The 26,250-nt window shown below is 44.6% G+C and overlaps 3 protein-coding genes and 1 long non-coding RNA gene across 16 annotated transcripts in view; 1 reads left to right on the top strand and 3 right to left on the bottom strand.

Annotated features, from left to right (window-relative positions):
• Positions 1–1,664: 1,664 nt before the first annotated feature.
• LOC109475471 (prostate stem cell antigen-like) lies at positions 1,665–4,204 on the bottom strand. Its single transcript, XM_019776090.1, has 4 exons — positions 4,101–4,204; positions 3,215–3,327; positions 2,507–2,594; positions 1,665–2,336 (listed from the first exon to the last, which is right to left on the bottom strand). The coding sequence occupies exons 1-4, from the start codon at positions 4,147–4,149 to the stop codon at positions 2,200–2,202; spliced, it is 387 nt and encodes a 128-aa protein (XP_019631649.1). The 5' UTR covers positions 4,150–4,204; the 3' UTR covers positions 1,665–2,199.
• Positions 4,205–5,341: 1,137 nt separating this feature from the next.
• Positions 5,342–10,510, bottom strand: LOC109475469. The gene is made up of 4 exons (XM_019776086.1): positions 10,351–10,510; positions 7,306–7,387; positions 6,689–6,817; positions 5,342–6,212 (listed from the first exon to the last, which is right to left on the bottom strand). Exons 1-4 carry the CDS (start codon positions 10,493–10,495, stop codon positions 6,062–6,064), a joined length of 507 nt encoding a protein of 168 aa, XP_019631645.1. The 5' UTR covers positions 10,496–10,510; the 3' UTR covers positions 5,342–6,061.
• A 5,751-nt stretch (positions 10,511–16,261) lies between these two features.
• LOC109475463 (signal peptide, CUB and EGF-like domain-containing protein 1) overlaps positions 16,262–26,250 on the top strand; it is a 62,005-nt gene continuing 52,016 nt past the window's right edge. For 4 of the 13 annotated variants that reach the window (XM_019776067.1, XM_019776066.1, XM_019776069.1 and 1 more), the window contains exons 1-3: positions 16,263–16,792; positions 20,298–20,619; positions 21,132–21,460. In XM_019776067.1, coding sequence (XP_019631626.1) covers positions 16,747–16,792; positions 20,298–20,619; positions 21,132–21,460 — 697 coding nt within the window. In that variant the 5' untranslated portion in view covers positions 16,263–16,746. Of the gene's footprint in view, positions 16,793–20,297; positions 20,620–21,131; positions 21,461–26,250 lie in introns of all 13 variants that reach the window. The other 9 variants (XM_019776068.1, XM_019776070.1, XM_019776072.1 and 6 more) reach the window with 4 other exon arrangements.
• On the bottom strand, positions 21,358–23,039 carry LOC109475475. The gene is made up of 3 exons (XR_002140538.1): positions 22,999–23,039; positions 22,450–22,613; positions 21,358–21,447 (listed from the first exon to the last, which is right to left on the bottom strand). It is a non-coding gene; the product is annotated as an uncharacterized LOC109475475 (long non-coding RNA).

Here is a 26,250-nt window from a genome sequence, read left to right as displayed (position 1 = left end):
ACCAGTACCAAAAAACTTGCATTAAATCCAGTCTTTTAAAAGTAATTCACATCTACGTGTATTAAACGTGATTCAACCTGTCGACATGTGGACAAACTCCAAGTGGAAGCTATTAATGGTAAAACCGTAGTCATGTAAGTCATTGGAGCATCAAATATGTAGTTGTTACGAATAGTCACTGGTGTTGAGGATGTAAAATGGATTCTTGTGAAAGGTACCTGTGTCCGTACAGACTGATTAATCACCATTAGAGAAGTGCATACATTATTCATGCCGTTGCCACGGCACAACCACAAGGACGGTTTCAGCTACAAAGAGACGAACACAAGTGTACATGACTAGGAATACAGCTTTTTGCGGCAAAAATATTTCCCCGGGACCCATCGTTTTCATATTTGTGTTGTATAAAACCACATATGCATGAAGCAAATTATGAATTCAATGGCCAACTGTGCCAATGAGGTTATATATAACGGCGTTATAATCTCGTTGATTGCACGTGTTCTACACGTAACGCTAGGTTACCCTCTCCGCACAGCGATCCAGACCTGAAGTGCAGTCCGTTTGAGCTATGTCGGCAGGGAAAATTGTGTACTGTACTTTTCTTTCAAGCATTATGTCCACATCCGCGATATGTCTTAATCTGAATTACACTGACTGACAGGAGGAGAGAGAAAGAGAAAGAGAGAGACAGAGAGAGACAGAGAGAGAGAAAGAGAGACAGAGGGAGAGAAAGAGAGACAGAGAGAGGGGGTCGTTTTCTATGACTTTAAATGTTCAGGCAAGTGGGAAATGCATGATTCTTACACAAGCTTTGAGGCACCTGTCCATAACGTCAACTCATCTGCACATGTATGTAACCATTCATTCAATGAACTCACCCGTCATGCATGTAAGGTGGACACACCACCCTCTCTGTTCACACTTGTGCATGACGTTCTTCATTCTGCCGCCCTTCTTGTTTTTCTCTCTGTCCTGAACGTGTTGTAGGTCAGTATACAGTTTCTTTGTTATTACAACATGTCTACATGTGATTTATTTTATCTATTTGTTCAACCTCATGGGTTTAGAAACAACATGTTTCCGCCAAGTAGTGCCTTTGCGTGCTATAATCACACCATTCTGAAATGGTCTTTTTATTCAAGGCGCGGCTGTCAACAAAGCGTTATACAGTTGTAGTTAAGGCATTATTTGTGGTGTAAAAACGGCTTCATTTATCAAATTTAATTAGACTTTGTCACGCTATCACGTACCCAACCTTCAATAACCTCTGGAGGAACAAATTCTGAGGTAAACAATGGCGTTAAAGTGCTGTTGCCAAATTCCCTTCACTGGACCAGGACGCACGTAACGTTATACATACCAAGGACATTATGTACATACGTACATTCTAGTGCGATGTTGGCTTCCACAGACATCGCACATTCATTCAGTAGAGCGGGGGGGGGGAGATTTGTTGCCGCCTAACACTTCTGCATTTTTAATGGCGACCTTCATCATAATCATATTGTACGTTCTGTACCTTTGTGTTAGAAACAGCTATATGAGATCGTAAACCTCTCGCCGCCCGCCCATCCCATGCGACATACATTTTGTACCAGAGAGGAATTCACTGAGACTGACAAGAGACCTTTTTGTCGTTCTCGATCAAAGCGTCACGAGAAGCTTTTTATTTCCTTCAATTCACGGACAGGGATTGAAACGCCTTCTATATTTGTTTACGATATTTCATAGTCTACTATTGGCGCCATAAGAGATAACCCTTGACGACAAGCATGTAGGCATACCTTTACCATACCACGTAAGAATGTCGCCTATTATACAGCTCACAAAGTTGTTGCACCTACTTGGTCTCAGCCACCTTATAGATTCATGGTTCATGCTCATTTGTCTAGTTAGATAATTTCTTAACATTCATTATGCCATGTAGCTACTACGCTTTTCCATTTCGTAAGTGTTGTTCAGAATCACACAAATGCTTATTGAATTTACAGAGAGCACATTTGCAACACTACCCTCCAAGAATCTGGAAATGCTAGGCTATACGAAAAGCGATAGACTGGAAAGAGATTAGACCACGCTTCATATCATAAGGCACACTGGGAATGCCAAACTACGCTATTCCTTGTTCATCACACCATTTTTTTTACTAACTAGCGCTGTCCTGTCATTTGTTGAGCCATTGACCAATCATCTGTCTCACTGCTTCCCGGAGAGGAGCATCGACAAGATGGCGGCCGCGAGCAGGGCGACCACACCCTGGGCCTGCGCAGTAGAGGAGCCGCTGGTCGTGTTACACCTGTCAGTTTTGCAGCATCTCACGCAGGCTCCAGTGCCTGTATGGATAAAGGTTTTGGTACTGGTAGAATGAACATGATTTTATGCTATAGACCAATTCTTGCAGTTCAGTATTGACTGAGGTTTACTATCTACGTTTGCCGAGAAGGCTATCTGGTCGAGGAAAACACTGGGGAGAGTATACATGTATAGGTGTTTAAGAACTCACCTCCAATATTGCCGCAGATGCAAGTGGCGACGACGGCACAGCCCCGGCTGAAGGATACGTAGTCACCACTTAACTTGCTGTAGGTGGTCTGTCAAAGAACAAAGACATCGAATGACTCGTACAAACTAACAGGCCTTTAATAGAACTAGATCTTTACAGCTGGACATAGCAGATGTCTTTCTGTGTTGTCTCCGTTGCAAGGCCGTTGCTATCGTACGATGTCAAGTCCATGGCCATAGATGACAGGATGACATAGAGAAAAATTAATTTTTATTTCCCTAAAATTTCTTATTCCTGCATTTCCAACGCCAAATTTGCATAGATGTGAAACTATTTTCCAAACAGAACAATTTGAAGTGACCTTGCGCGTCGAGTATTGTTTCATCACAAACACCTTTACGAGCAGAGTTACGCCGAACCCACGATAACGGCAGCAGGTAGATCTTGCCTTACTGTTGTTACTACGTACAAATAACAGTCTATTTAGTCTAAGTATTACAAAGTACGTAAGTTGGAATTGTGTCGGTCTTTTGGGGCACGTTTTGACTGTAGTTCACATGTGTAGGGCTCTATTAAAGCCTATCCTATCGTCGGTCAATTTCTGTCCGCACACGAGCCTGTCCTATGGTCGGTCGATGTCTGTCCGCACACGAGCCAGAATTTTAACTGACCGTCCCTAGCATGTCGTAGAAAACATGATGTACTTACGGCACATCTAGTCTGCAGGCTCGAACAGGTCTCCGTGTTGTTATCCATGGACGCAACATTCTTCCGACAGTCATCGCCAGTTCCGGAACATTTGTAACACACCAGGGCCGACCCTGTGGGGTAAAGAAGGTTTTTTTAAGGAACTCATACACGCAACACATAGCCGTGGGGTCGTGTGGCGTAGCAGCAGAGTGCTCGACTCGTAACCTAGAGGTCCCGGGTTCGAGTCCTGACATGCCACCGATCTTGTGCCCTTGGGAAAGGCACTTGACACGACTTTCCTCACTTCGCTGAGGTGAAAATGAGTATTGTATTGTCCCCTGTGTTGGTGGCGTCATTAATATAAGTTTGAAAAACTTGAGTGCGCCGTCACCACGTCTTGTGATTACATGTTGGAAATTATACAAAAAAAACAACATATAGCCTGGGACCACATTCTGGTTCGTTAACGTCCCCTCGGACAGTCGATACCCACGGGTAGTGACTGTCGGAGCCGACGCAAACTAACCAGGATGGTACCCAGGCTACGGAGCACAATCATCTACCACATACAGTATGTTGTGCTGGAGTATACTTTTCCTCGACTAGAGCGGGTTCTAAAATACTACTTTCAAAATGTTGTTGGCAACAATTGCACTAGTCAGCAGCAGGCTTGTATTTTCATGGTTAGATGCTGTAGCTTCTTTTCTTTTGTTCCATTTCCGTTTCAAAAGGCATAGTTGCAGTTGAGTATGATACCCCGTCATACAACTTACAAGGGATACCCCTGTATCTTTCCATATGGAAAAGTACTTCTGAAAAAATTTCTTGACGTTTTAAGACACAATTTAAGAGTGGACAGACTAGAGGAGCCTCTTGACAGTTTTACTTTTCTATATTAATTTACCTGATGCGACTAGAGTCCCCAGCAAAATCAGAACAACCCTGCTGTCCATGGTGTCGGATCTCACAGCTTCTCTCGGTACAGCCGGTTCAACCTCTTCAAGTGACGACAATGTTGTTGACGACGGATTGTCCGAATTTATACCGCCTCTCCCTGGAGACGCAGCTGTGCATGACTGCACCGAACCATTGTCCACATGGTCTTGATATCATATTTTGGACACCACTGTTGAATATTTTATGATACAAAATTGCTCGACGTTTAAAGTGGGGTCTGGCATTGTTCTCGACGAGGCGTTGACTGGTACCCACCATGTAGAAGGACAGGAATGATGAACGGGCAGCATGAATTATCAATGACGCTTGTATGGTGCAGAAAGGTCGCTGTGGTAATTACCTCTCTAAGGCGATGTTGACAGGGTAATGATAGTTATGGATGCAGTGCGAAATATGTCTGCATGGATGAGGATTTTATGACCAGCATCCACGCAGACGTCTCGTTTAATCAGCGTCTTTTTCTGCAAGTTCATGATTTACAACGTAACGTAACGTTAGTGAACGCAGAAGCTTTAAAATCATTGCTGTGAGCGTTTGGGTGATGCAAGGAGGTTGAAAATCAAACCTTCTTGGGTGATGTACCTGTATTTACTTGAAGATGAATGTAGTATCTAATATCATGTATTCAAAACCAACCATGTATGTTTTCGTGCTATCGCTCGAACGTAAGTAATTGCAACACAAAAGAGAAGAGGTCGTACGTTGTGAAGTGAAGCAAAGCAACACCAGGGCAACTCCATATGGAGACAAAACAATAGCTGGTATGTGTTTGGAGACTGTTCCTTGTAGACAGAGACGATTGTGGATAAGATGGGGAAAGGGTGTCCTATTCTCCTACGGTTTAAATAATTTATTTTGTTTAATTGTGACTAAATTTCCGTCCTAAATTCAGTAAGAAGTGTGGTTATCTGTGAATGAGTCAAACGTGTAAATGGTCTAACATGTGAGCGATGGTTGTCACATGACCACTCCTAGACACCAGACTAAACGTTGAACCAAGGACGTTTTATCGATGAAACATCACGGGATGTACTGGAAGGCACCAAAGAATAAAAGACTAGAGAGCTTAAGGGATTACTATGGGGGTTTAGTCAAGTGAAAGCCCGTGACTTTTTCAAAACAAAACATGTGAATGGATTATATCATGACAAGATCTAGACACGACACAAGGTGACAGTTACAGTCATATCTCTGTTTTATTTCAAAGGCAATGTTGGAAAAGGAGGGCTATGTGTTGCTTGCATCGAGGAAGGGGATGTAGAAAACTTTTTCTGGCGACTTTCAAAAGAACTGAAACCCATAGAAAACGATTGAACAAACACATCGGCTTACTGTCATCCGCTTTCTGCCATACTATCTGTAGCAAAGGTTTTGTCAATATCATTTTGATGTCGTTCAAGTATTTCTCGCTAGGTGTCCTTGAAATCTTCATGGGTGTTGCCCCGGGAAACATAAGTGTAATACGTGAGCAAAAAAATTAACATGCCTAGAACATGAACATGATTTTGAGGTGAAGCTATCTAAAGCTGCCTTACCAAGCTGGTGACTTGTACTGTTACATAACTTATAATCTGATAAAGATCTGATAAAATTCACATCAATGCTGCACTCTCCGGGAGTGCACAATGTACTAAATCGCTCCAATAACTACAGGAACGTTTCTCCTATGGTTTAAGTTTTATTTTTACACTTGTCAAAACAGTCCTATCAGACTAAAACGGCTAGTCTAAAACAAAGAGTTTACAATAAGCGGCGAACAAACAAAAAACCTAAAACAAAATGTTCTACCTTCAGTTTTTGTCTTTCAGAACTGTAATGACAAATGCACTGCTTGTCTGAGAGTTGGTCACAGTGGAAGTCTGAGTTCCATGGTACGTATCCTCATCGTTCACTGGCGTGGTTCCGTGATCATTGGTCGGACTCCTCCTCGGCAGACCTCCTCTTGCGGCCGGGGCTGTAGGGGTTGGCGGTGTCGGTCCTCTGGTTGTCCATGGCGAGCTCGTGGGCCAGCTTTTGGTTGAAGCACGTCAGTGTGGAGCAGTCTCTCTTCCATTTGCCCCTTCAACAAACGAGACAAATACAACGTTAAAATGTAACCTGGAATGCGAACTTGCCAGCAAACGCATAGGCCAGCTCCTCCGTGCCAGGTCTAACATACCACCAAGGAAACTTTGCTCCAGCCTCACTGGAAGGTCTTGTAATTTACGTACAGGCAAGCAAAATCCCCGGGGTGGGTTAAGTTGTCCAGAGGCATATAGTAGCGAGAACCTCCAGCCTGATGCCCTTGGAAACTAGTGACCAGCTTATGTTCTTATGACATGCATTGTGTGTGTATGTGTGTTCCATGCACACGAACACGAGTATTTATGTATGAAAAGTTGCAAGCCTTCTCGCATGCTATGTTATCATAGGATTTGTTGTCTACATTATGTAAAGAAACATTGGATAATTATATCATTGTGGTACATTTTCTTCGCATTTTTTTCGACAGACATAGACCAGTATAATTTGGAACTGTGTGAGTGTGAAACCTACGGTCCAAACACTCTCTGGGCGGCCCGTTTCTCGGCAGCCAGTTGGTCCACTTCCCGCACTAGTGCCGACACGATCCGCCGCATATCGCTGTTGGACAGGGCCAGGGGGTTGTTGTCTTCATCTGCTGGTCTGTAGGAGATCAACAGCACTAACTCATTATTTCATTATTCTTCATTGCCAGGGATACGGACTTAGATTAATAATACCTTCACTGGTTTGCTTAATTATATCTTCTGCCAAGAATCACAAAGCGTTTGTTTGTGTGTAAAAGATTCTACGGTGTGTTACCGTGTGTATATAGAAGGCATTTGATGAACACAAAGTCCAGTAAAACTACACAAAAGTTGAACAGAAAACACAAGTTGGAATAAGCATCTAAACACTTCATGATAAAATGTACGTTTCGAAAGGTCTTAATGATTAGTTAACATCCTTTTCATTAATCTTGTATAGGAAACTTTTGGCGCGGTCATATTTTTCGCAGAGCGAACGTTGTACGATTTTCAAACAGGCTCTGACAGAACCATGCAAGACAAGAACAGCCTTTTACGTAACAGCTAAACTTTGCACGACACATGCACGACCACCCCAAGAATCATGACGGATGTTCCCCGTACCTTGGTAAGGCCCCCGCTTGGTCCATGGTCCAGAACACGACCACACACACGGTGAGAGCGGCTACGGTGTTGGCTAGCATGTCTGTGGACACAGAGGTTCACATTAGGGAAAAGTTCTTAAGATTTAAGAAGATATGACATAGCACACAGATTGCGACCCACAGCAGCTCATCCGTAAGTAGGATGATAAATATCCACACATGTTTAACCCATAGCCATGGCTTCCCGACCGTCTCCAGACCATGGTTGGCAGTTAGTTGCAACTGTGAACAAGGTCATTTGTGGTTGGGAGGTGGCCGATGAGGTTACCTCTTAGTCTTTAAAAGCAAACCGCCTGTGCCAGTCGACTATGGATTTAAAAAAAAAACGAAAAGTTACATCTTGCTTTGATGTGATCAGAGGCGCGAACTTGAGCTAGAATAAGGTAAATCACAGATTACGCCCAACTCAGCGCCGACCTTGGTCGGGAACATAGTCGTGTGAGGGGCTTTAGGGATTCACTTCAGACATGACTCAAGACGTATATGTCGTTCTTCATAACTCTGTGAGGAGGAAGCTCTCAAGATGCTTTGATGCGAGGCACGGCGCTACCAAATTGGATGGCTTCCAACAGACGACGCTCAAAGTACTTCTTTAGTCAAGTTGCCGCCGGCCAAATCTGATTAATAAAAGCCGCAATTGTCAACGTAGAGTAATGTCAAGGTGCAAGAGATGGCACCGCAGGTGACGTCACGTAAGCATTGCCCATCCCATAGCCCCGCCCACCTCCGTCAAAACTAAGAAATGCAGCCACTCTCTCATTGGTCGAACCGCTAATGGAGTTGGTTCTGGTCGCACGTGAACATGTGTTTACAGACTTGTGACTGATGTGCATGTCCTGCATGTCCTTAACTTCACACAGAGTCATGGTCAGACCCGATTAACTGGGCCTGCGCAGTACTACCGACAATGACACGATTTCCAACAATCGACAGACAGTTAATGAAAACGCAGCGCCATGTTTCCACTCGGCGTCGTGATGAGACCTGACACAATGCGCTAATTCACGCACGTCTTCGACTCCTGGCAGCAGTGCATGACTTTTATAAGAAATTACACCGGGGTTAAAGTGAAGGCAACTAACGTCTGCAGACAGTTGGCGGGCGTCAGAAGTGACAGGTTGGATATCATCTATTTTTCTTAACTAAACTTTTTGCCCTCATCCAGGTCTTATATATCCCAGCAGAATTTCAACTTTCCCAGAAGAATTTCAACTTTCCTTCTTTATTCCGTAATTAGGCTGTTATGAATGACTTTAGCCAGTGCCTTCCTGTAGCTAATGGATTGATGGCAATCCTAATACGATTATTTTGTGGCTGTTACTTCACGGCGCGCTTCTCACAATGTGGGCGTTAAACTTTTGGACGAACGTTTCTGATACTAGTACGCGATGGTCTACTTTCGAATATAGGCGAAAGGTAGGAAATAAGGCGTACTTTATTTGAGAAAAGTTATCGCTCTAATTTCTCATGCAAACTGGGAGAAGTACGAAAGAAGTGTCCGATTTGTGTGTGTTTGTTTGCTGGTGTGCCCGTAGTTATTTCAATACAATAGAGTCACAGGAAGTGAGAGGGGGAAATGGTGTAACCGCAGACTTCATGACAGGAAGGGCGAAATGATCTCATCACAGGCTGGGAAGAAGTAACAGTGGAGTATGTACAGAAATTCACTTTGATAAATAAAACAAGAAATTCACAATATTCTAAAATATTTCCTGGGGTGTACAATGTGAAATCGTCAGTTACTTGTTCCTTCTGCACAGAAGATGGACGAAAAGGCCGGAGTGCGCTAGATCTGACCTTGGGATTGATAATGAACAGTAGACTGTTCCTCCCTATGAAAAAGTGAGCTTTCTTCTTAATTTGACATGATATATCTGTGCAGGTGGAAATGACGACTGTCTTTAACGCCCTAAACTCTTTATATGCGTACTAATGAACACAGAGACGTAGCACATACTGACGTTAACACAATTTGTACAGTCTGCAGTCACATAATGGTGTTGAACAGTTCATGTCCGGAGCTTCTTCAGGGCGTTATGTTAATAATAATCACAGCCGTCGTTTTGTACTACCGGTGTGCAGGACAGCAGGAAATGTGACAGGTTATGGATAAAACACATCGATACCCGTGACTGGCCGAGGTAGGAAGTAGGTGACCCGAATTTTGCACGACACAGTTTGCGGCCGTACGACGATCGTACGACGAAAGTCAACAGGCTCTATAGGTGAATATACATTCATGTATACACGACATCGCAGTTTCGCATGTCAACCATACAGACCAGCAAAATGGCAACAATTGCGAGCCAAAAAACTAAAGCATCTACGAGCAAAAAAAATCCATCACATTCTTTTTTAGACTGATTTGTTCCAATTGCTTGTGCCGCGATATAATAGTGTAATAACTGACTCCCCATTTCCCAACATTGTACTGTCTATCTCCGTTACTCTAGATCCAGTCGGCCAAAACTCATTTCGACGGCTGACAAGACCGGGCCCAACAGTCAGACAATGCACAGACACTGGGGCTTCTCTTCCCTTTACAATCGTAGTCACAAACGACGAGCCAGTGTGACTTTGTCTTGGTACATTTATTATGCCTTACGTATATATTACGGTCCCACCGTCCCACCCCGCCACACCTAGACCTAAAGACCTATGAGTACATGCTTCCTTACTGCTTTACACAAAAGAATACATTTTGGATCGTCAACACAAGACCAAAAGAAGAAATAGACGGACGAATTACAGATCCACCTCAAGTATTTCAGCGTAGAGACGTCTTCTTATATTATCTCCAAGCAGATCTTTGGGGGCCGCAAATTTAAGACAGTATCAAACTGGCCAGGTTAGTATCTATTTCCCAGACAATGTCCATTGGCCGCCAATGGCCCACGATACTGTACAAAGTACCAACACTCCCCATAGACTGAACTATTATGTGGAAACACTAACCCGAGCAATGTTTGAAGAGTAAAAGACTGGAGTAAGACAGAGAACCTACCTTGTCTGTCGTACGTGTCCTGCAGGTTCGTCTGTGAGGAGAGGTTCTGTCCGCCGGATGATCTCCTTGCCTGAATGCCACACGCTGTTCTCGCCGCTATATATACCCGCGATGACAGGTGATTATCCCGCAGACACATGCACATCACGTCAGAAGGACAAATTACGGAGGAGGAAACGACTAGCCAACTTTTCTTTCAAGTTGTTTCGTAATCGCTAGGTCATGTGACCAGTTACAGTTCCGGAATGATACAACCATTACTGAAAGTGCGCCCTGCCGTCTCTCTGCTCCTCACGTTAACTACTGCAGTCTGTTGTATCAACTTATAATCAGTTTGCGTCACTGTTTTGTAGATCACAAAGTTTCTGGTACAACAGGGCCCAAGAGTGTCAAGGATTTTCACACAAAGTCCTATGCTTGCAAATATATCTGAAATCCGTAAGCCTCTGAAGCCCTAACTTGCATTCATTAAGCTCAACCTGCTCCGTAGACAAAGCAGTGTCAAACTTGTATCCTTCGTCAGATCGTAAAGTTTTGGAGAGAAAAAACTCCCTTATCATCCCTTCCTAATGGAATCAACTTTGTTTCTACTTCTGCACGTGATGAGCGACTCGTGGCTCTTACGTACCGACAGACGTAATCAGCCCCGCGGGTAATCAGCGCACGTTGGCAGGATGTATCACCGACTTCTGCCGGAGCCATCGCACACAACCCAGCCACCCCCGCGTCCTGGTCAAGTTTGTTGGTACATCACCTGGACACAGCCCGTCATTGTTTTGGCAGGTGTAACACATGGAGAAGGAATCGTTTTACGTCTATGGTCCATGACCTAAGCCTGGTTTCCAAACCGGCAAACCTAATCTAGCTACCGAGTATTTTTTGTTATCTTTGCACTCAAACTCTTGGTCTAAGTCCAGGTATTTTAAAGTTTAATGACCTTGTCCCTACTTCTTCCACAGTCTCACCTTTGTCTGGTGTATAATGTCAAGGATGCATACATATGGATGTGTTCTGAATGTTATCGGGGTCTCTCACACACAAACATCCTGCCATAGAAATGTTGCATAACGTTTCTTCTGACAGCTCCGGAGGCGCCCAGAAATCATCCCGGCGCCGCCATTCCGAGCACGTGTTTACAACGAAGGCGGAAAGTCTCAACTAACAACACAAGACGTCGTCATGGTTGAGAAAGTTTCAAACACTTCTCTGATGTCCCAAATAAAAACCCGGCAGAAAGTCAGTAGTTATCTTGATCCATTACTACAATAGCGATGGAAGATGTGAGAGAACATCGATTTTGGCCGTATGCCATTCGATCTGCAACTGTCTTTTGAAACTGGTAAACTCAGTGTCAAGTCCCTGTCACACAGAGCCAACCACGGCCTCCCGACCTTCTCCAGACTATGGGTGGGAGGTAGTCGTAAGCAAGGTCATCTATGGTTGGGAATTGTCCGGCCAGGTTGCCTACTAGTCTTTAGAATTCGTCTGTACCAGCCCACTATGACTTTGGAGCTAATCCCAACACAGCGCCGACATTGGCTGGGATAGGGAACAAATCGTTGGAAGATCCCGAAAAGAGATGTGTGATAGGGGCTTCAAACTTTCTCACTTTGCAAAACGATGTACATAATCACGGGGCACTCAGAACCCAAAACGTTTGCCGAAGGCTGCAACAAAAAAGCACACTTTACTGGAGATTAGTACTGCCACCCGTAGGAAATTATATATTACACACCTGTTACCCCGATAGAGTCCATACCCCTTTTGACCTTATTAATTACCAGCCCTGCTAATCCGCTTATCTAAAGATTTTCTTTCATCGGAAATGTTTCGCCATGCCCGGAACACCTGTCGTCATATCCAGGACGGATCATCACTATACCCTGGGGACGAGTTGCTCTGATGACGTCATGTTGTTAGTCGTGTCACGTCTGTTCTCAGGCCAAAATTCATCTCGATACTTCACTAACAACTTCCTGTTGTGTGTGTGAATCGCGTGAGTCCATTGGGGTTAAACGGCGTCACTTTTCGGCCCATTTAGAGCTTTCAGTGGACCTACGATACAGCTTTTAGGGACACGAAAGAGAAAATAATGGAGTTAGAAGCGCGCCAAGTGGGTAGCCTTAAACACTATTGTTTGGGAGTTTGATGGAAAAGTTTGACAGTTGCCACTTTGTACTGAAAAAACACAGGAAGAGGTCCAGCAATTGGGTACAGCGACTGTCATGTTCTAAAACTAGTCTTCATCCTCCGGAAACATCCAACACATTATAGCATGGAAACTTTCTAAGTTGTTAGAAGAGAAGGAATTGTATATAGAACGAAAATGTGTCAAAACAAGGTGAAAATTGCCAACTCCCTCAAGCATACAAACTGCAGAATATATTACCAGCGATATATATAATATTATACATGCAATCATTTCTTCGTCTTCAGATATACCTAACTCATGAGAGGATGTAGGTGAGTATGCCCAGCGGCTCTTGGCTTCCTTTTGCTTCTTCTCCTTTCCTTTCTGGCGGCAGATATATCGATAGAGACAACGCTACTTTTTGTAATGGTTTATTACGCAAACCACTTGGTACTGCGTTGACCGGATAAGACAACAGTAAAAGAACTAATTTATAACGAGTGAGCTATGTTTTAGAATCACATATCCCCGACATCACTATAATCCTACATTTCCGTGAGCTCTCAGCGACTGAGAGCTGCATTCTATTCACTACCGAGCTGCTTCTTCCTAGGCGTGTTCTAAAGAAGTCTAGTCCTGTTGAAATCTATAAAGGCCGAGGCCTGGTAGAGAGGACAAGGCCGTTCCACTTGTCGACCTCCGTGTGCTTTTTAGAAGTTAATTTGGGCGCACTCTAAGCAATCTAGTTTTAGTGCAGACAGGTTTCTGACAAATGGAATAGGAAAATGCTGCTCCTTTCGGTGGAATAACCACGGGTAGATAGAGAATCTAATTTTCAAAGTAGGACGACGGAGGCGTGCTATGCACCATGCAACAAAGAAATCTACAATCTTTCTTGGAAAGGTAGTGACAGGGATTTAGTTTTGATATCCAAGATCCCCCAATCTTATCTATCACTGCCAAAAGATTGTGTCAAAATGGTACCGGTAAATAGATGTAATTGCAAAGATCTGTCAGAGCTCTGACGATTTAGAACATGGTTTATCTTTGATGTTGCTATAGTCTGTAGCTATTTTTGGATTATCTTTAGCATGTGTATCATTTATGTATTCATAAAGCACGTGGGCCCTTTGTCTGTCTTCACAACTCGATTGAGCTGATCTCGTTCGGTGCGTTATGTTCTTCGTGGTATTACATAACTACTTCTGATTCACGGTGGCTTCTATCGTGCACAGAGAAAGTCGCGAGCTGCACACTTCTGGGAAATTAGGGAAGGAAATACAGCAGATCTGAGACACGTTCACGCACAGATAGGAGGAAGTGCAAAAATGCAAAGTCCTATTTGAAATCAATCAATATTACATCAGAAACTTTCATGGAGATGTTTTTGTTGCGAGTATCACATGCAGTTTGAGTGGAGACGGTGTCCTTTTCGGATTTTTCTGAAGAAATGACGGTTGAAGGATTTTTATAGCCCTGCGGCCCCTGCCTGTCACTTTTTTCTCATTCCCTCCCACACGATGATCTGATAATAAGGCAATGACCTTTTTCAGCATTTCAACTAATATAGATGAGTGGTGTCGGCCCATTCTTGTATGGGAAGCAGATGTCACATTTGGCTCCCGCCAGTGTAATTTTATTAGTTCACCTGTCATCAGCGCTACCTAGCGGAGTATTTCAGAACTGTTTAGTAACAGTTTTTGTGAACAGAATACAGCTAATGATCAGTAGATTTACTTGGCGGGCAGTGTTTACACCATAATCATGTAAGTACAAACCTTTGGAACAACAAGATATCACATTTGACTTCAATTTACACGACGTCCCCCACTAAACTCAAGTGAAAATGAGTATTGTCTCTCCAGTATTCGTTTCTATGTGCGGGACACAACACCAGCAACAGCGACCTGTGTTCCATGTGTATTGTCAATTGCACTGTTACAATTTCAATATATAAATCAAATCAAATCAAAGTGCAATATAGAGGAATATTAGTGTGGGATGAAAGATTCACAGTTAATAGGGGGCAAACACATGTAACTTCCAAATCCAAGGCTATCGTACTATACATCTATGGCTGCATTTTCCGCGTCGACTTATTAGGATTTCCTTACAGGTACGTAACATTCGGATGCGATCTATATTCATGTTGATTGGTAACCTGTTCGTTGCTGCTTCATAAAGTACAAGCGCGCGTCAGACGCCCTATCTAGATGATGAAGAACTACTGATATTCTATCTGTATAACGACTACTTTCGCATCTGTTTTACGAAAACGGTCAGATTCTTTGTTTGTATAGTAACAGACCCGCTGCATGTTGTACTTTGTTGCGCCCGCCAGTCTGTATGGATGTAGCCTGGATGCCAGACTGTTGCCAGGGCCCATGCAGGCTAGTTCGTCGGCCCCAGGGCCAACATGACCCCAAGAAAATTTACCACATATACGCTGTTGCCCAGGGTTTAACTGAGAGGTGTCTGTGGTAAAATGTCCTTGAGCCTTGAGGGGGTCATGTTGGCCCTGCAGCCGAGGAGCTGACGTGCAGAAGCCCTGGAAACAGTCTGGCATCGAGGCGGACATGTCGAGAGGGATGGCGGGCCTCTGTTCGCACGGTCTGTCACCATGCCAAGCCGCCCAGGAATGCTTTCAAAGTTCCCCAGGAATATCTTCCTGACAACGTTCAAATAAACAACCGTTTAACGATAGTATAAACACGTCGACCGGCGGATAAAAACCACCACCCGTCCAGCGGTGCCCAGCCAAAATCTGGGCCATCTATTTTTTTTTAAATCCTGAAGTGGAAAACATGTTTCTGTGTAGTGTGTGGGTGTGTGGTTATTGTTGGCCAGTTCCCGGTCTCTTTGCCTGCTCCCGGTTCTAAAATATGATGAACTATACTTTCCACAGTAGCACATCCTCATGAACGATAATTTTCTTCAAGCATGTTATAAAGTAAAAACGAAATAAGCCGTTTAAAACCTGTACCTTAATATACCAGTAATAGTGGTCTTTAATATAAAGCATATAATTTTACTCTTATATGACACACCTATACGAAAAGCCATATGCAAATTTACATAGTTTGCTCAAACTGCGCAGGAATATTTTCTAACGACGTCAATTTGTAGGGATCCAAGATGGCGTCTGGCGTCTGGCCATGCTGGACACACAAAAGTTCGTCTGGCGTTCGGCCCTGTTCACAATAGTTCTAAGGAATGAATAGTAATTATAGCAAACAGGTGGAGAAATAGGTATGATGACGTCACTTGTATCATTAACCCACCATTATGGCGGACGCTACATTACGTCACAGTCACGTGACTGCAAACACGGATAGGGGTTAATATGCTGATATAAACTGCAATAAAGTTGAATGGAGTACAGGTACGGTAACACCAGCTATGTCTTTGAATTGGCTATTATTACGTATAGTGTTCCTCTACAGGAATACAGCTCTACTGCGCTGAGGTGCGTGCGAACAGGAAGGATGTTGCATGGGTTAGCGTGACGATAACTATTGGTAGACATATAAAGCTCACATAATCATCGTATTTCAATGATTACTGTATTCAAATACGATCATGAACACAATAAAGAGAAAACGTCATTTGAGTATAAGTGAAAACTAATGTGATACATTGTATAACTTTGCCTCTGGAGTACCTCTGTTCATTTCTCAGTATTGGCGCATTGTTTTCTCAGTATCCATTGACACTAACGAGCGTTTCAGGTTTTGAAGTCTCCAACCTAAATGACTGTCAGGGATCAAACAAATGGTTGGAACGGCCAGTGGGGCGCGGGGACATGTTTCAAAGGGACCGGGCTTTACGCTTCAGGAGGACAAAGCGCCAACCATGTCCAGGTTTCATAGTCACAACTCCCTGTCATCTTTATCTAAAAGGCAACTATTGTGTTTTCTCAATTTACCTTGTCGCTTTTTGTGCGCACTGATAGAAAAGCTTTTGACCGCTTCACGTGGAGCGTAGTGTCGGCGTTCCTCTTGCCGCGCCCCGGCCACTTTTTATTCGCTAGAACCCGAGACGTCGCCACAAACCCGCGGTCTTCCCGCGAGAACACTACCCCTTACCGAGAACACGACGGGCAAGAAATCATCGTTAATTTATTTGTAAATAAACGGCTGGAGGGGAACACCTCGAGGGGAGAGCGGATGACCGGAGGGCAGCAGGGCTAGCCTAGATTGTTGTCGTCATCGCAAGGACAGGACTCCCGATCCAGAACTCCCAGTGACTCTGCTTGGTTGTAGACTATGGCGGACATGACAATTGTTGGACTTCTTCTGGTCGTTGTCGGAGGTAAGAGAGCCCTCTTGGCACCCTCTCGTGCCCAGAGTGATTCAGCATGGCCTAACCAAAGAAACGGGAAACATGTTTATACGATGGGCAGCAGTAGATAAGGTTGTGAGCGAGGTAACTGGCTCAGTGTTATGTTTAACTTAAAGAACGACGAACCAAACACTTAGAGTGGAGTTGGGGTTCGCAGGTGATGTGTCTCATCCCTGGGTCAAGTAGAGAGGCAATAGTACGTAGCCATGTGCGTCATTCGTGATCTTGGAACAAGGAACAAGACTTGTTTTTAGCCATTTTCATGCATTCCTTGTGTCCTTTTGACGACATATGGCCTACAAGTGAATCCATTTTTCTGGACAGAGCAGCACAATGGCTGACCTTTCCAATGTCCCGTCGAAATGGCGTATTGCTGGAGTGTCAGTCATGTATGGTGGGACTGTTGTTCTTAGTTAACCATGGCGTGGCGTGACTTACCAGCCATGTTAGTACACACGCTGTGATAATGGAGAAACAGTTACCATGGCCCACAAGTCACATAGTCTCCAAATTGTGGTTACTTCCTCTGGATATACTTTGTTCTTGGCGCCTCTGGAGCAGGAGAAAAAAACTAAGTTTAAGTTTAGTAGGAGGTTGTTGAACTTGGCACGTCCTCTCAATTCTCGCAGGCAGACGGCAACTGTAGGGTTTGTTGACCCACGTTATTTGAGTTCAATCGCGGCGTTTGGCCTTGTTATTCAAGTACTTGGCGACCAGTGGGGCGCTGAATCCCCGGCAGCGGGGGGCGGCCTCGCTCCAGCCGGGAGATTGAATCCCTCCAGTCCTCCAGCTGATTCACCAACCCGTAAATTGGGTAATAATTGTCCGCATGTGACAGTAGAGAAAAAGGTGACTCTCCAACACTCAGCGTGCCACGGTCCGCCCTCTTTATTTGTTTGACTATTATCAGGGTAAACTCATTGCTACCTTCGGGGGAGGGGGTCAGGGGTAAAAACCTGGGACAAGGTATGCCCCTTCCTTCTGCTGTCAAACGAAATGGACCTACTTTGTTTGACTGAAAATCGAAACACATATTTTCGTTTGATATGGCAAGTAGGATATAACTTCCTTGGTCGTAGAATCCCTTGTTCTCATATAGACTGGCATGTTTGTCTTCTCCTTCCGTGTTTCTGCGCAGCGTAAGGAGTTGTCCCCATACAACAATCTCGACCAATTCAATTGGCAATTGGATTGTGTCACACAAAAGGTTACTGGTGAAAAATTAACACCAGACAAGTCTTTTGTTCCGCCGTCAACAAGTCTCCCGTGGTAATTGTGTTGACACACTTGGTCGATAATCACTTCTTTTGTTTTTATTAAAGCCGTTTAACGACCGGAGAGTAACGTGTTCGTGTTGCCTTCAGCAATATTCCCTGTCTGTTGTTAAAGTCGCCCTTTCAATCCTGTGTCGCGTCTGTTTGTTGGCCTCAGAACCTATTATAGTATTTCTACATTTTGATCTATCTGGTCTTTGACAGCAGTCTAGTGAGGTGTAATTTTATCAAACACTGTCATGTTAACGTGATAACATACACAAGCACACACGCGCGCGCTCGCACTGGCAAACGCACATACGCACACGCACATGTACACACACACACACACACACACACACACACACACACACACACACACACACACACACACACACACTCACAGATACAAACAACTGGCGCACGAACACACTAGACACATCCACAGACAGGCACACACATAGAGAAATACACACACACACTAACTCACACACACACGCGCGCACACACTAACGCATACACATACAATAACATACATACTAACACACTAACACACACAGACATGCAGACCGTAGTGCAGACGATGTGACAACAGACCCTGAGTCGTCTGCCTACCTAGAAAGTAAGGCGCAGTTCATATGTACACGCCTGTGCGACCCATGTTAGCCGCTCTAGGCAAAATGAGTGCTTAAACAAACATGCCTGACCTTGTGACATCCCAGTGACATGATAACAAACGCACTCATCTTCTGCACCACTGCCCAATTTCCCCGCAAAAGGGGGAGGGCCGTTTTTTATTTTAAAAAGGAAAGGGAAGCTAGATATCACACAGTTGATAAATGACGTTATGATCTTTGTTAAAATACAACTCCTTCCTATAGTTTATAGTTACACTATTTGAGTGCTTGTTGACTTGTGACTTGCTGTATAAAACGTTGAGTGAGCAAGAGTCGACTGTACAGGGCGTATGGCGTGTACAGGCCTGTCGCCTGAGGGCGCTGCATGAGCGAGTACGTGGATGACAATTTAAAGCTACGTCATCATCCATGATCATCGTCATTCCAGACAGCGTACAGAAAGGCTTTGAATGATTGTCTCATGCTGCAAGGAAGCACCGAATGAAATCAGCTAGATGCAATCACTTATGGTTATTGATGACCCTTCAGTGGCTTGCTTCTAGAAATTTTTAGCCGCGGATGATGGATTTCACTGTGCCATGGCCCTTCTAACACAGCCTGAAAATCCGATCTTGGGAAGCGGACCAAAGCTAGCTGGACTCCAGGCTACTTCTAACAGTTACTGAGTTAGTGATTTGGTATCAACTGATACAAGCCAGCTTACTTCACTGACGGTCTAGTCACTTGCTGTATGTGAAATTTTCTGTCCCTTTTCTGTCGTTATGTTAAAACTGGAAGTAGAAGTGGGTTTAGCAAAACTTCCCCACGTCCTTGTTTTAGAGGCATCCATGGCCGCATTTTCTCTGGCCAATCTCTGTCATTCCCATGATATGGTCCGCTTGTCCGTCTCGGAAACAATTGTTTCCTCTAAAAAGCCAAGGTTTCATCACCAGGTTGCCATTGCTGAAGTCTGGGTCATCGCCACTTCCTGAGTTAGTGAGCGACCCTGTCATCAGCCGGCCAGGCCTTTCAGTACTCACAGTCTACAGAAAAGGGACGCATTTTCCTACCCCGGCATGCGTGACCAGAAACCCGCCAGAACAGGGGCCCAGGTTTGAGTGGGGAGGGGAGGAGGGTGGTTTCGCCAGGAGGATGTTGATGGGAAACATTATAAATCTTTATTGACACAACAAAAGTACATCGACTTTCGTAAGGTCTTCTATAACTATGCGTACAAACAAACTAGTGGATACAAATGAACATACATAAGTAACAAGTAACCGTTATTGAGATAATTCAATGTATCAGTTTATCAGTATCAGTTTAATAGGAGTTTTCTTTGCCGCATCTATGTTTCTTTGTCCTTGCTGTCGCATGCATGGCCACAATAACGGACAAACGTGTTATCAACACTGCAGACTGGAGGTATAGTAATAAATATGCTTGTCGATCAAGCATTCTTTTCTTCAAACCAGTGAGCGACGCATATTGTAGACATCCCCATGTCCCAGCTGTTAAATACTATATATAATATTGATGTTGCGTGAATACAGAAGTATAGTGCAGTAGAACATGAGTCTAGTGTATGTGCCTGTCTTGTTGTAGTGACGGTTGACCATGCCGCCGTGGCGCAGCGGGACGAGAGCGAGTCTATCGAGCTGGACCTGCGCGAGGGGCAGGTGTACGGCGGGAGCGACTACATCACCGTGCTGACGGGCCCGAGCTACGGCAGCCGGGCGGGCTGTGACAGCCAGGCCGTGGTCAGGGTGGACTTCTCGGGCCCGTACAAGTCGGCGCGCTTCGTCTTGCAGTACAACGACCAGCCCCGCCTGTGGACGTTCGACGTGTCGGACTCCCCGGCCGCGGACGGGTACGGAGGAGACCCGGGGCTCACGTCCAACATGGCGGAGACGCAGATCTTCAACAAGTGGGTTTGTTACCATGGCAACCATTCCCGAGGAAGCTCTTTCTGCTTTTTAAAATCAAAGTTCGTTCCACCTCATCGGAGGATTTCTTATAAAAAGTTAAAGTGAGAAAATATACAGACAGTACTTGATATATATCCACATATAAACAGTTATGTAAGTGGAGGAGGGAGGCTGTCCCCCCAAGGAAATTCCCAGGTGAACCTAGTGCGCCTCCTGGCGGTCTAGCTGTGATGTTACCGGGAACACCTGTACACTCTATTCTTCACGATTGCACTTCGAACAAGTAAAATATCTACCATTGAGCCTGCTCCTTCTTCTCACTTGTTTTACAATCACACATCGCTGAAATGTCCATAATATCTTGTAAGTAAAAATGCACTGCCAATTATTGTTTTGTAAAAGAAAATCTTTATTGATACAAGAAAAGTACATCGGCTTTCGTAGGGCCCTGCTCTCTTGCTATATAACTTCACATCACCCAAATGTACACTCCCCTCCTCCCCTCCTCCAGGCAGATGCGCGTGTACAGTAACAACCTGCCGGGCTACATGGACGCCACTATTGATGGAGACTTGTTGATTCGTATTGAAGACGACATCATAGACAGAAACTCCCGACTGAGTCTGGAGATCAGCGATGAGCGGCTGGAGTGGAACCGGATCGGCTCCAAGAAGAAAGGTTACATCAACAGCCAGTTCCTCTACACCCTGAGCGGACAGAGACCCATGTACGGGGAGGTGGACTATTACATCTATGCCGGATTCAACCGCGTGCCGTCGGGGACGTTCCGTTCCGGATCCGGCCTGTGCAAGGCGTCCGTCATCCTCCTGAAAGCAAAAGGTGGGAATTTCTTTACATACTAGCATCGATATGTTTCAGTCACAATACTAACATCTCTTGTGCTGATGTATAAACAGAAACACATTAGAAGTAGCTATTTTGGGTATGTCAGGATTAAAACAGCTGTCCCAATCGCCCGTATCAGTGTTTTGCGTTTTGTTTCCGGCTGACCAGTCGCATACCTGTTTGGCTGCACTCCGCCCCGCAGGTGTAACACTAAGCCGTGCACTCCGGTCTGCCCGGTTGCGCTTGTTTGCGGTTACAGCTCAGAGGACAACGGTGTCGGCATGTGTTTGCCTTGGGCACGTGTGGGGATGCATTGCGAAACATTCAACATTGGAAACAATAACAGAGAAAGACGCCGAGAGGGCGGCTTCTGTGATTCCTTTCCGAGGATTAGGGCGTGTGGGAGATGTGATACGTTCAGATTGTGGTATACAAACAGAAATGATCCGTTTTACCAGGAAAATGTGCTTCTACACACAGTGACAGATGAAGGTCAAGCGAAACGTTTTCCCTCTCGTAAAGCTTATTCAACAAACACTCATCGATACTAATGTTTAGCGGGTACATTGCCTATCCAGTGCACGACTCCCTTTTCTAATTATTTCTGACAGGATACAAAAGCGTCAGGTGCGCAGTCGACAAGGTCGTGTTGCCTCGGGTAAAATGTTTGCTGCCTTTGATATTTTGTGGCCGCCTAAATCTAATTTTCGCCCAAATAAGCCGACTTGTCAGTTTCGGTAATCCCCGTGCACACCCAAGCATGGGCCTAGTTAACAACAGAAGGATTTCTGGCTTTTCCGTATGACTTGTTTGTGAGCTGCAGGGAATTGTGTTACCGGGAAAATGCCTTCAGTTGACGACCCGGTCGCTCACATCGTTTGTCTGACGGAATTTTGACACAAGCTCAAGCCAACTGGGGTATTGTTTACAAACGTCTGTCCGTCCCCTGTATGTGTCTACTTTCGGAGGAACAGTTTCTGTACCTTTGAAGTCCCGACATATTGACTTCATTCAGAATAATTAGTGTGAAGAGATGTTGTCGTCCAGGGCAACAGCAGGTGGGTTAATACTGGGCTTCCGTTCGCCGTTCTCACGTCAATGACCTTTCACATGCTGCAGATTACCGAGGAGGATGGAGCTCAGAATTCTACGCGGAAAAGATGGTTAAAATCATAGTTTGTAATGAGATATCAATGTTAATGAGTCTCCAAGCACCAAAGGTATTACGGCACTTTAGTATGCGGACATACCTTGACCTAGCTCTGTGCTTCAAGAAGAAAATACTCCTATTAGATTTTCAACAGGGTGCCAGAGTTAGCCATGAGTCCCATCATTTTTGACACGCAACGATTTGTCGAGATAGTTATCTTATCAATTTGTTTCCACTATGGTTGTCTCGACTATTACAGAGTTAGAAGTTAGATACTGTAGTCTAAACGTTTGGTGAAAACTGAAGAAAAACAGGTTCTGAGTAGTACTCTCCTGGTGCGATAGATAATGCCATCATGATGATAAATAGATACATCATCCACCTGCAATTTGTGAGGCTCCAAAGAGATGCTCTCTGATGTAGGATGTAGACACACCGCTCTGTCGCTATGTCACGCCCCTGTCAGACGTAAGAAGCATAGAAAAGTGCGGGCCATACTCACGGCCATTTCCTGACGTCTGAGCAGGTGGTGAAATGTATTTCACCCCCACTGTTGACCGTTCTACTCTCCACTTTTCAATCCTCCCTTGATAGAGCCTTTCATTGCACGACTCTGTCCAGAGGAAAGTTTCCATGACGTCAGGCCGCCATTAGCGCGGCGCTGTTGCCGTTCTCAGGTTGTTGAGCACCAGCTGTCCCGCTGTGGCGTGTCACCAAGACACTTGACTTGCTGATTACAGTTGCCCTCAGCCCTTCCCGAGAGGTGACGATTTCTTCCATTAGCTTATCTCCTCCCTCCATCTCCGCGGGAAGTGGGGCCCAGATAATCCCAATTGACTGGTAAATTGTCCAATTGACTGCTTTGAGCAGCTTTTAATTTCATTAGGGACCGCTGTCGCATATTTGTTTGGGAGTTTGGCACTTCGTTTATTGACTCTGATCAATTATGATCCGGCTGTTTATTGCTTCTGTCATCAGCGGGGTGTCGCAATGTGCGTATCTTGTAACTTTAAATAAACAGTTCCGCGGCTAGAAGCTGGCTTGTTTACATACCGTAAGTTGTGGGCAGTCATCGGGCCGCGACTGGGTAATGTACAGACGGGCTGGTCTTGAAAATAGCCGCACGGCAGGGTGACTAGAACTCAGCTGATGGACAGTTTATTCTCATTCACTGCGATTGAAGAATTGTTAGCACTTCGAGGCACTCTTGCTCGAAAACTTGCAAATCATTCTTAAATAGTGTTTTAAACGTGGGATGGCCACATATCTTGTACAGAGAGCCGACAAGCTAGGATAGCATCTCTGATGGAGACAAGAGGGCCTGGCAATGCTGGCATCATCTGGAGTGCAAGTGGAGAACGAGGCAACAGCGAAGGGCTGGCTTCCATCCGCAGGAATGCGTGCACAGATGAATCACTTGCCCTTGGTGCATAAATCTACCTCGCGTCGACCGACTCGTCTGTGACGGTCTTTTAATACCGCGTCACGTAAAGAAAGGTGCGTGGGAAAGACTTCCCCTGTAACATGACCCAGAACGTTACCGGAGTACAGCAGAGCGGTCCGAATAGCCACACAGGAAAGTACTAATGTCGTATTAAAACGGATATATCTGTCACACATGGGAAAGTAGAAAGCAAGAAGGTTTGAGGCAATATGAACTTAAGAACTGATTGAATCATCCTATAGTGACCGTTTTTGTTGGGATCATACATATTCCTTAGCAATAATATTAAATATGTCACAGTTTTGACACATCATGAGTCCACGGTGACCACTTACATTGCTGTACAATTATAACAAGAAGGCCAAATGTAGCGTGCGAGGTTACGTGTCTTAATTTGTCTTTAATTAACAAACGGATATGGGAAACCTTTTTGGCTTGTCCCGAAACACTGCCTCCTACCGCTGAGAAAACAAACCATGTCCACATCCGCACACTTTCCACGGTTTGTGTAGTAATAGGTACAGAGTCAGAGGAAGCAGTAGACCCCACGCCCGACATCTGTACCGGATAGCCCTGCTTCTGGTGCGAACAGCGAATTTCCTCTCAACAACAAACGGCTTCAACCTCAGGACTTCGTCATCACCTGCTGTAAACTTTAGTGATCAGTGTACCGCTGTCGAGGGTCAATTTCCTTTACTCCTTCTCTCTCCGCGTTAAAGAAGTGTCCAATTGCAGTTCCTCCTCCATATCCATGAAATAGGTAAGAAACATGTACATGGTCGTATTGTCAGGACTGCCGCCCATCACGACTTTGCTTGACAAGAAAATACACCGCCATGAAAGGTGTTTATGTTACAGACATATGATAACAACACTGGTAGGAATACTAGTGTACAGACGCACTAGTTTTGAGAATAAAGAATACGCAACGAGTGCAAATGCTGCCTCTCGTATGTATGTTGTAATTCCGTTTCACTCTTGTTCACGTGTAGCATGATATAGTTATAGAATCGAACAGTCATTTGATGAGCCATGGACTTTCTATCAGCCCGAGGCACTTTCGTTTATCACAAGACTGTGTCCAATTGCAATATTCGCGAATATTAGCTGTGTGTGTCACTTACAGCTATGACCTCGATGTTGATTTGAAGGTCTAAAAACACGTACTTTTACAAGACAGTTCAATAGAAATGGATGAGATCATTTTTGTAGGTCATTGCGACAATCCAAGACATGATCTCTCATCGCACAACTGTGCGCGAATATTATACTGTATCTGTGCTTGAAGCATAGACATTGATTGTATTGGTTTGGTCTTTGATCACCATGTTTGAAGGATGGACTACCATGGACTACAGGGGTCACTGCATAACATCCTATATTAAAAACATATTAATCAAAGCACGTGAGGTTCCGTTTTTTAGTTGACAGATAAAGGGCACACTTGCATTTACCCTCTCAGTGTTCCAGAGAAAAGTGGACAACACGGGACACTTTTAACTTCGCTTTCATCATCTCCAGAGGACGAATGGCTGTCCCCTACAAGATCATTACAACTGACTTTATTACAATAATTTTAACCGATAGCAGCTTGTTGTCACCGCGGGTAAGACGGCTGTTGAATGTTATCCGACACAGAGATACAAAACATCAAAGCCCCTCTGTGGGAATGACCAGTGCCGGTCTGCTGAAGCCCTTAATGATTCACAAATGTACAAGTTGAACTTCGTTATCAAGACAATCTGTGTTTTGAAGCCTAATCATCAAAATGCTCCGCCAACGAGCCCATTAGTTGGAATCACCTGTTTGACAGCCTGTGAACCCCGTTTAAAAGGATAAAAAATCTGAAAGGATCTACATTTGAAGATAATGGGACAGGATGAGAGGACGGAATCCGTGACGATAGCGCCAAAACTTGTCAAGCACGCTGGCAGCTCATCGTAAAGAGAGATCTAGAGTTCTGCCTTCTCCAGATTGTGCGGAGCAAAAGGACAGGAGAGAACTTGTGGAGCTACTTAACTAGCTGATGAGGACAGGAAGCTTCCAGAAACTTTGATAATATAAAGATGGTAGCAGGGTTGAAATAGTTGACAAACTATTAATGATACTCAACTTTGAGTTGATTTTCAAGCTTTTTGAAAGCTCACCAAAACATTGGTAATAGACTGTTCAGTTCATTTACCCTAGGCC

The sequence above is a fragment of the Branchiostoma belcheri genome, unplaced genomic scaffold (assembly GCF_001625305.1).
Source record: "Branchiostoma belcheri isolate BF01 breed outbred unplaced genomic scaffold, Haploidv18h27 scaffold34, whole genome shotgun sequence".
In the NCBI taxonomy this organism is placed as follows: Eukaryota; Metazoa; Chordata; class Leptocardii; order Amphioxiformes; family Branchiostomatidae; genus Branchiostoma; species Branchiostoma belcheri.
This window is presented reverse-complemented; position numbering and strand designations above follow the sequence as displayed.

Bases quoted from the DNA above. Each gene is read 5' to 3' on its own strand.
- LOC109475471 (XM_019776090.1), bottom strand. From the start codon at position 4,149: ATGGACAGCAGGGTTGTTCTGATTTTGCTGGGGACTCTAGTCGCATCA. The intron at 2,595-3,214 runs GTAAGTACATCA...GTTCTTTGACAG, and splicing joins GCCTGCAGACTAGATGTGCC to ACCACCTACAGCAAGTTAAG. The intron at 2,337-2,506 runs GTGAGTTCTTAA...TTATCCATACAG, and splicing joins CATCTGCGGCAATATTGGAG to GCACTGGAGCCTGCGTGAGA.
- LOC109475469 (XM_019776086.1), bottom strand. From the start codon at position 10,495: ATGTGCATGTGTCTGCGGGATAATCACCTGTCATCGCGGGTATATATA. The intron at 7,388-10,350 runs GTAGGTTCTCTG...CTGTGTCCACAG, and splicing joins GGACACGTACGACAGACAAG to ACATGCTAGCCAACACCGTA. The intron at 6,213-6,688 runs GTAGGTTTCACA...CGTTTGTTGAAG, and splicing joins GCCCAGAGAGTGTTTGGACC to GGGCAAATGGAAGAGAGACT.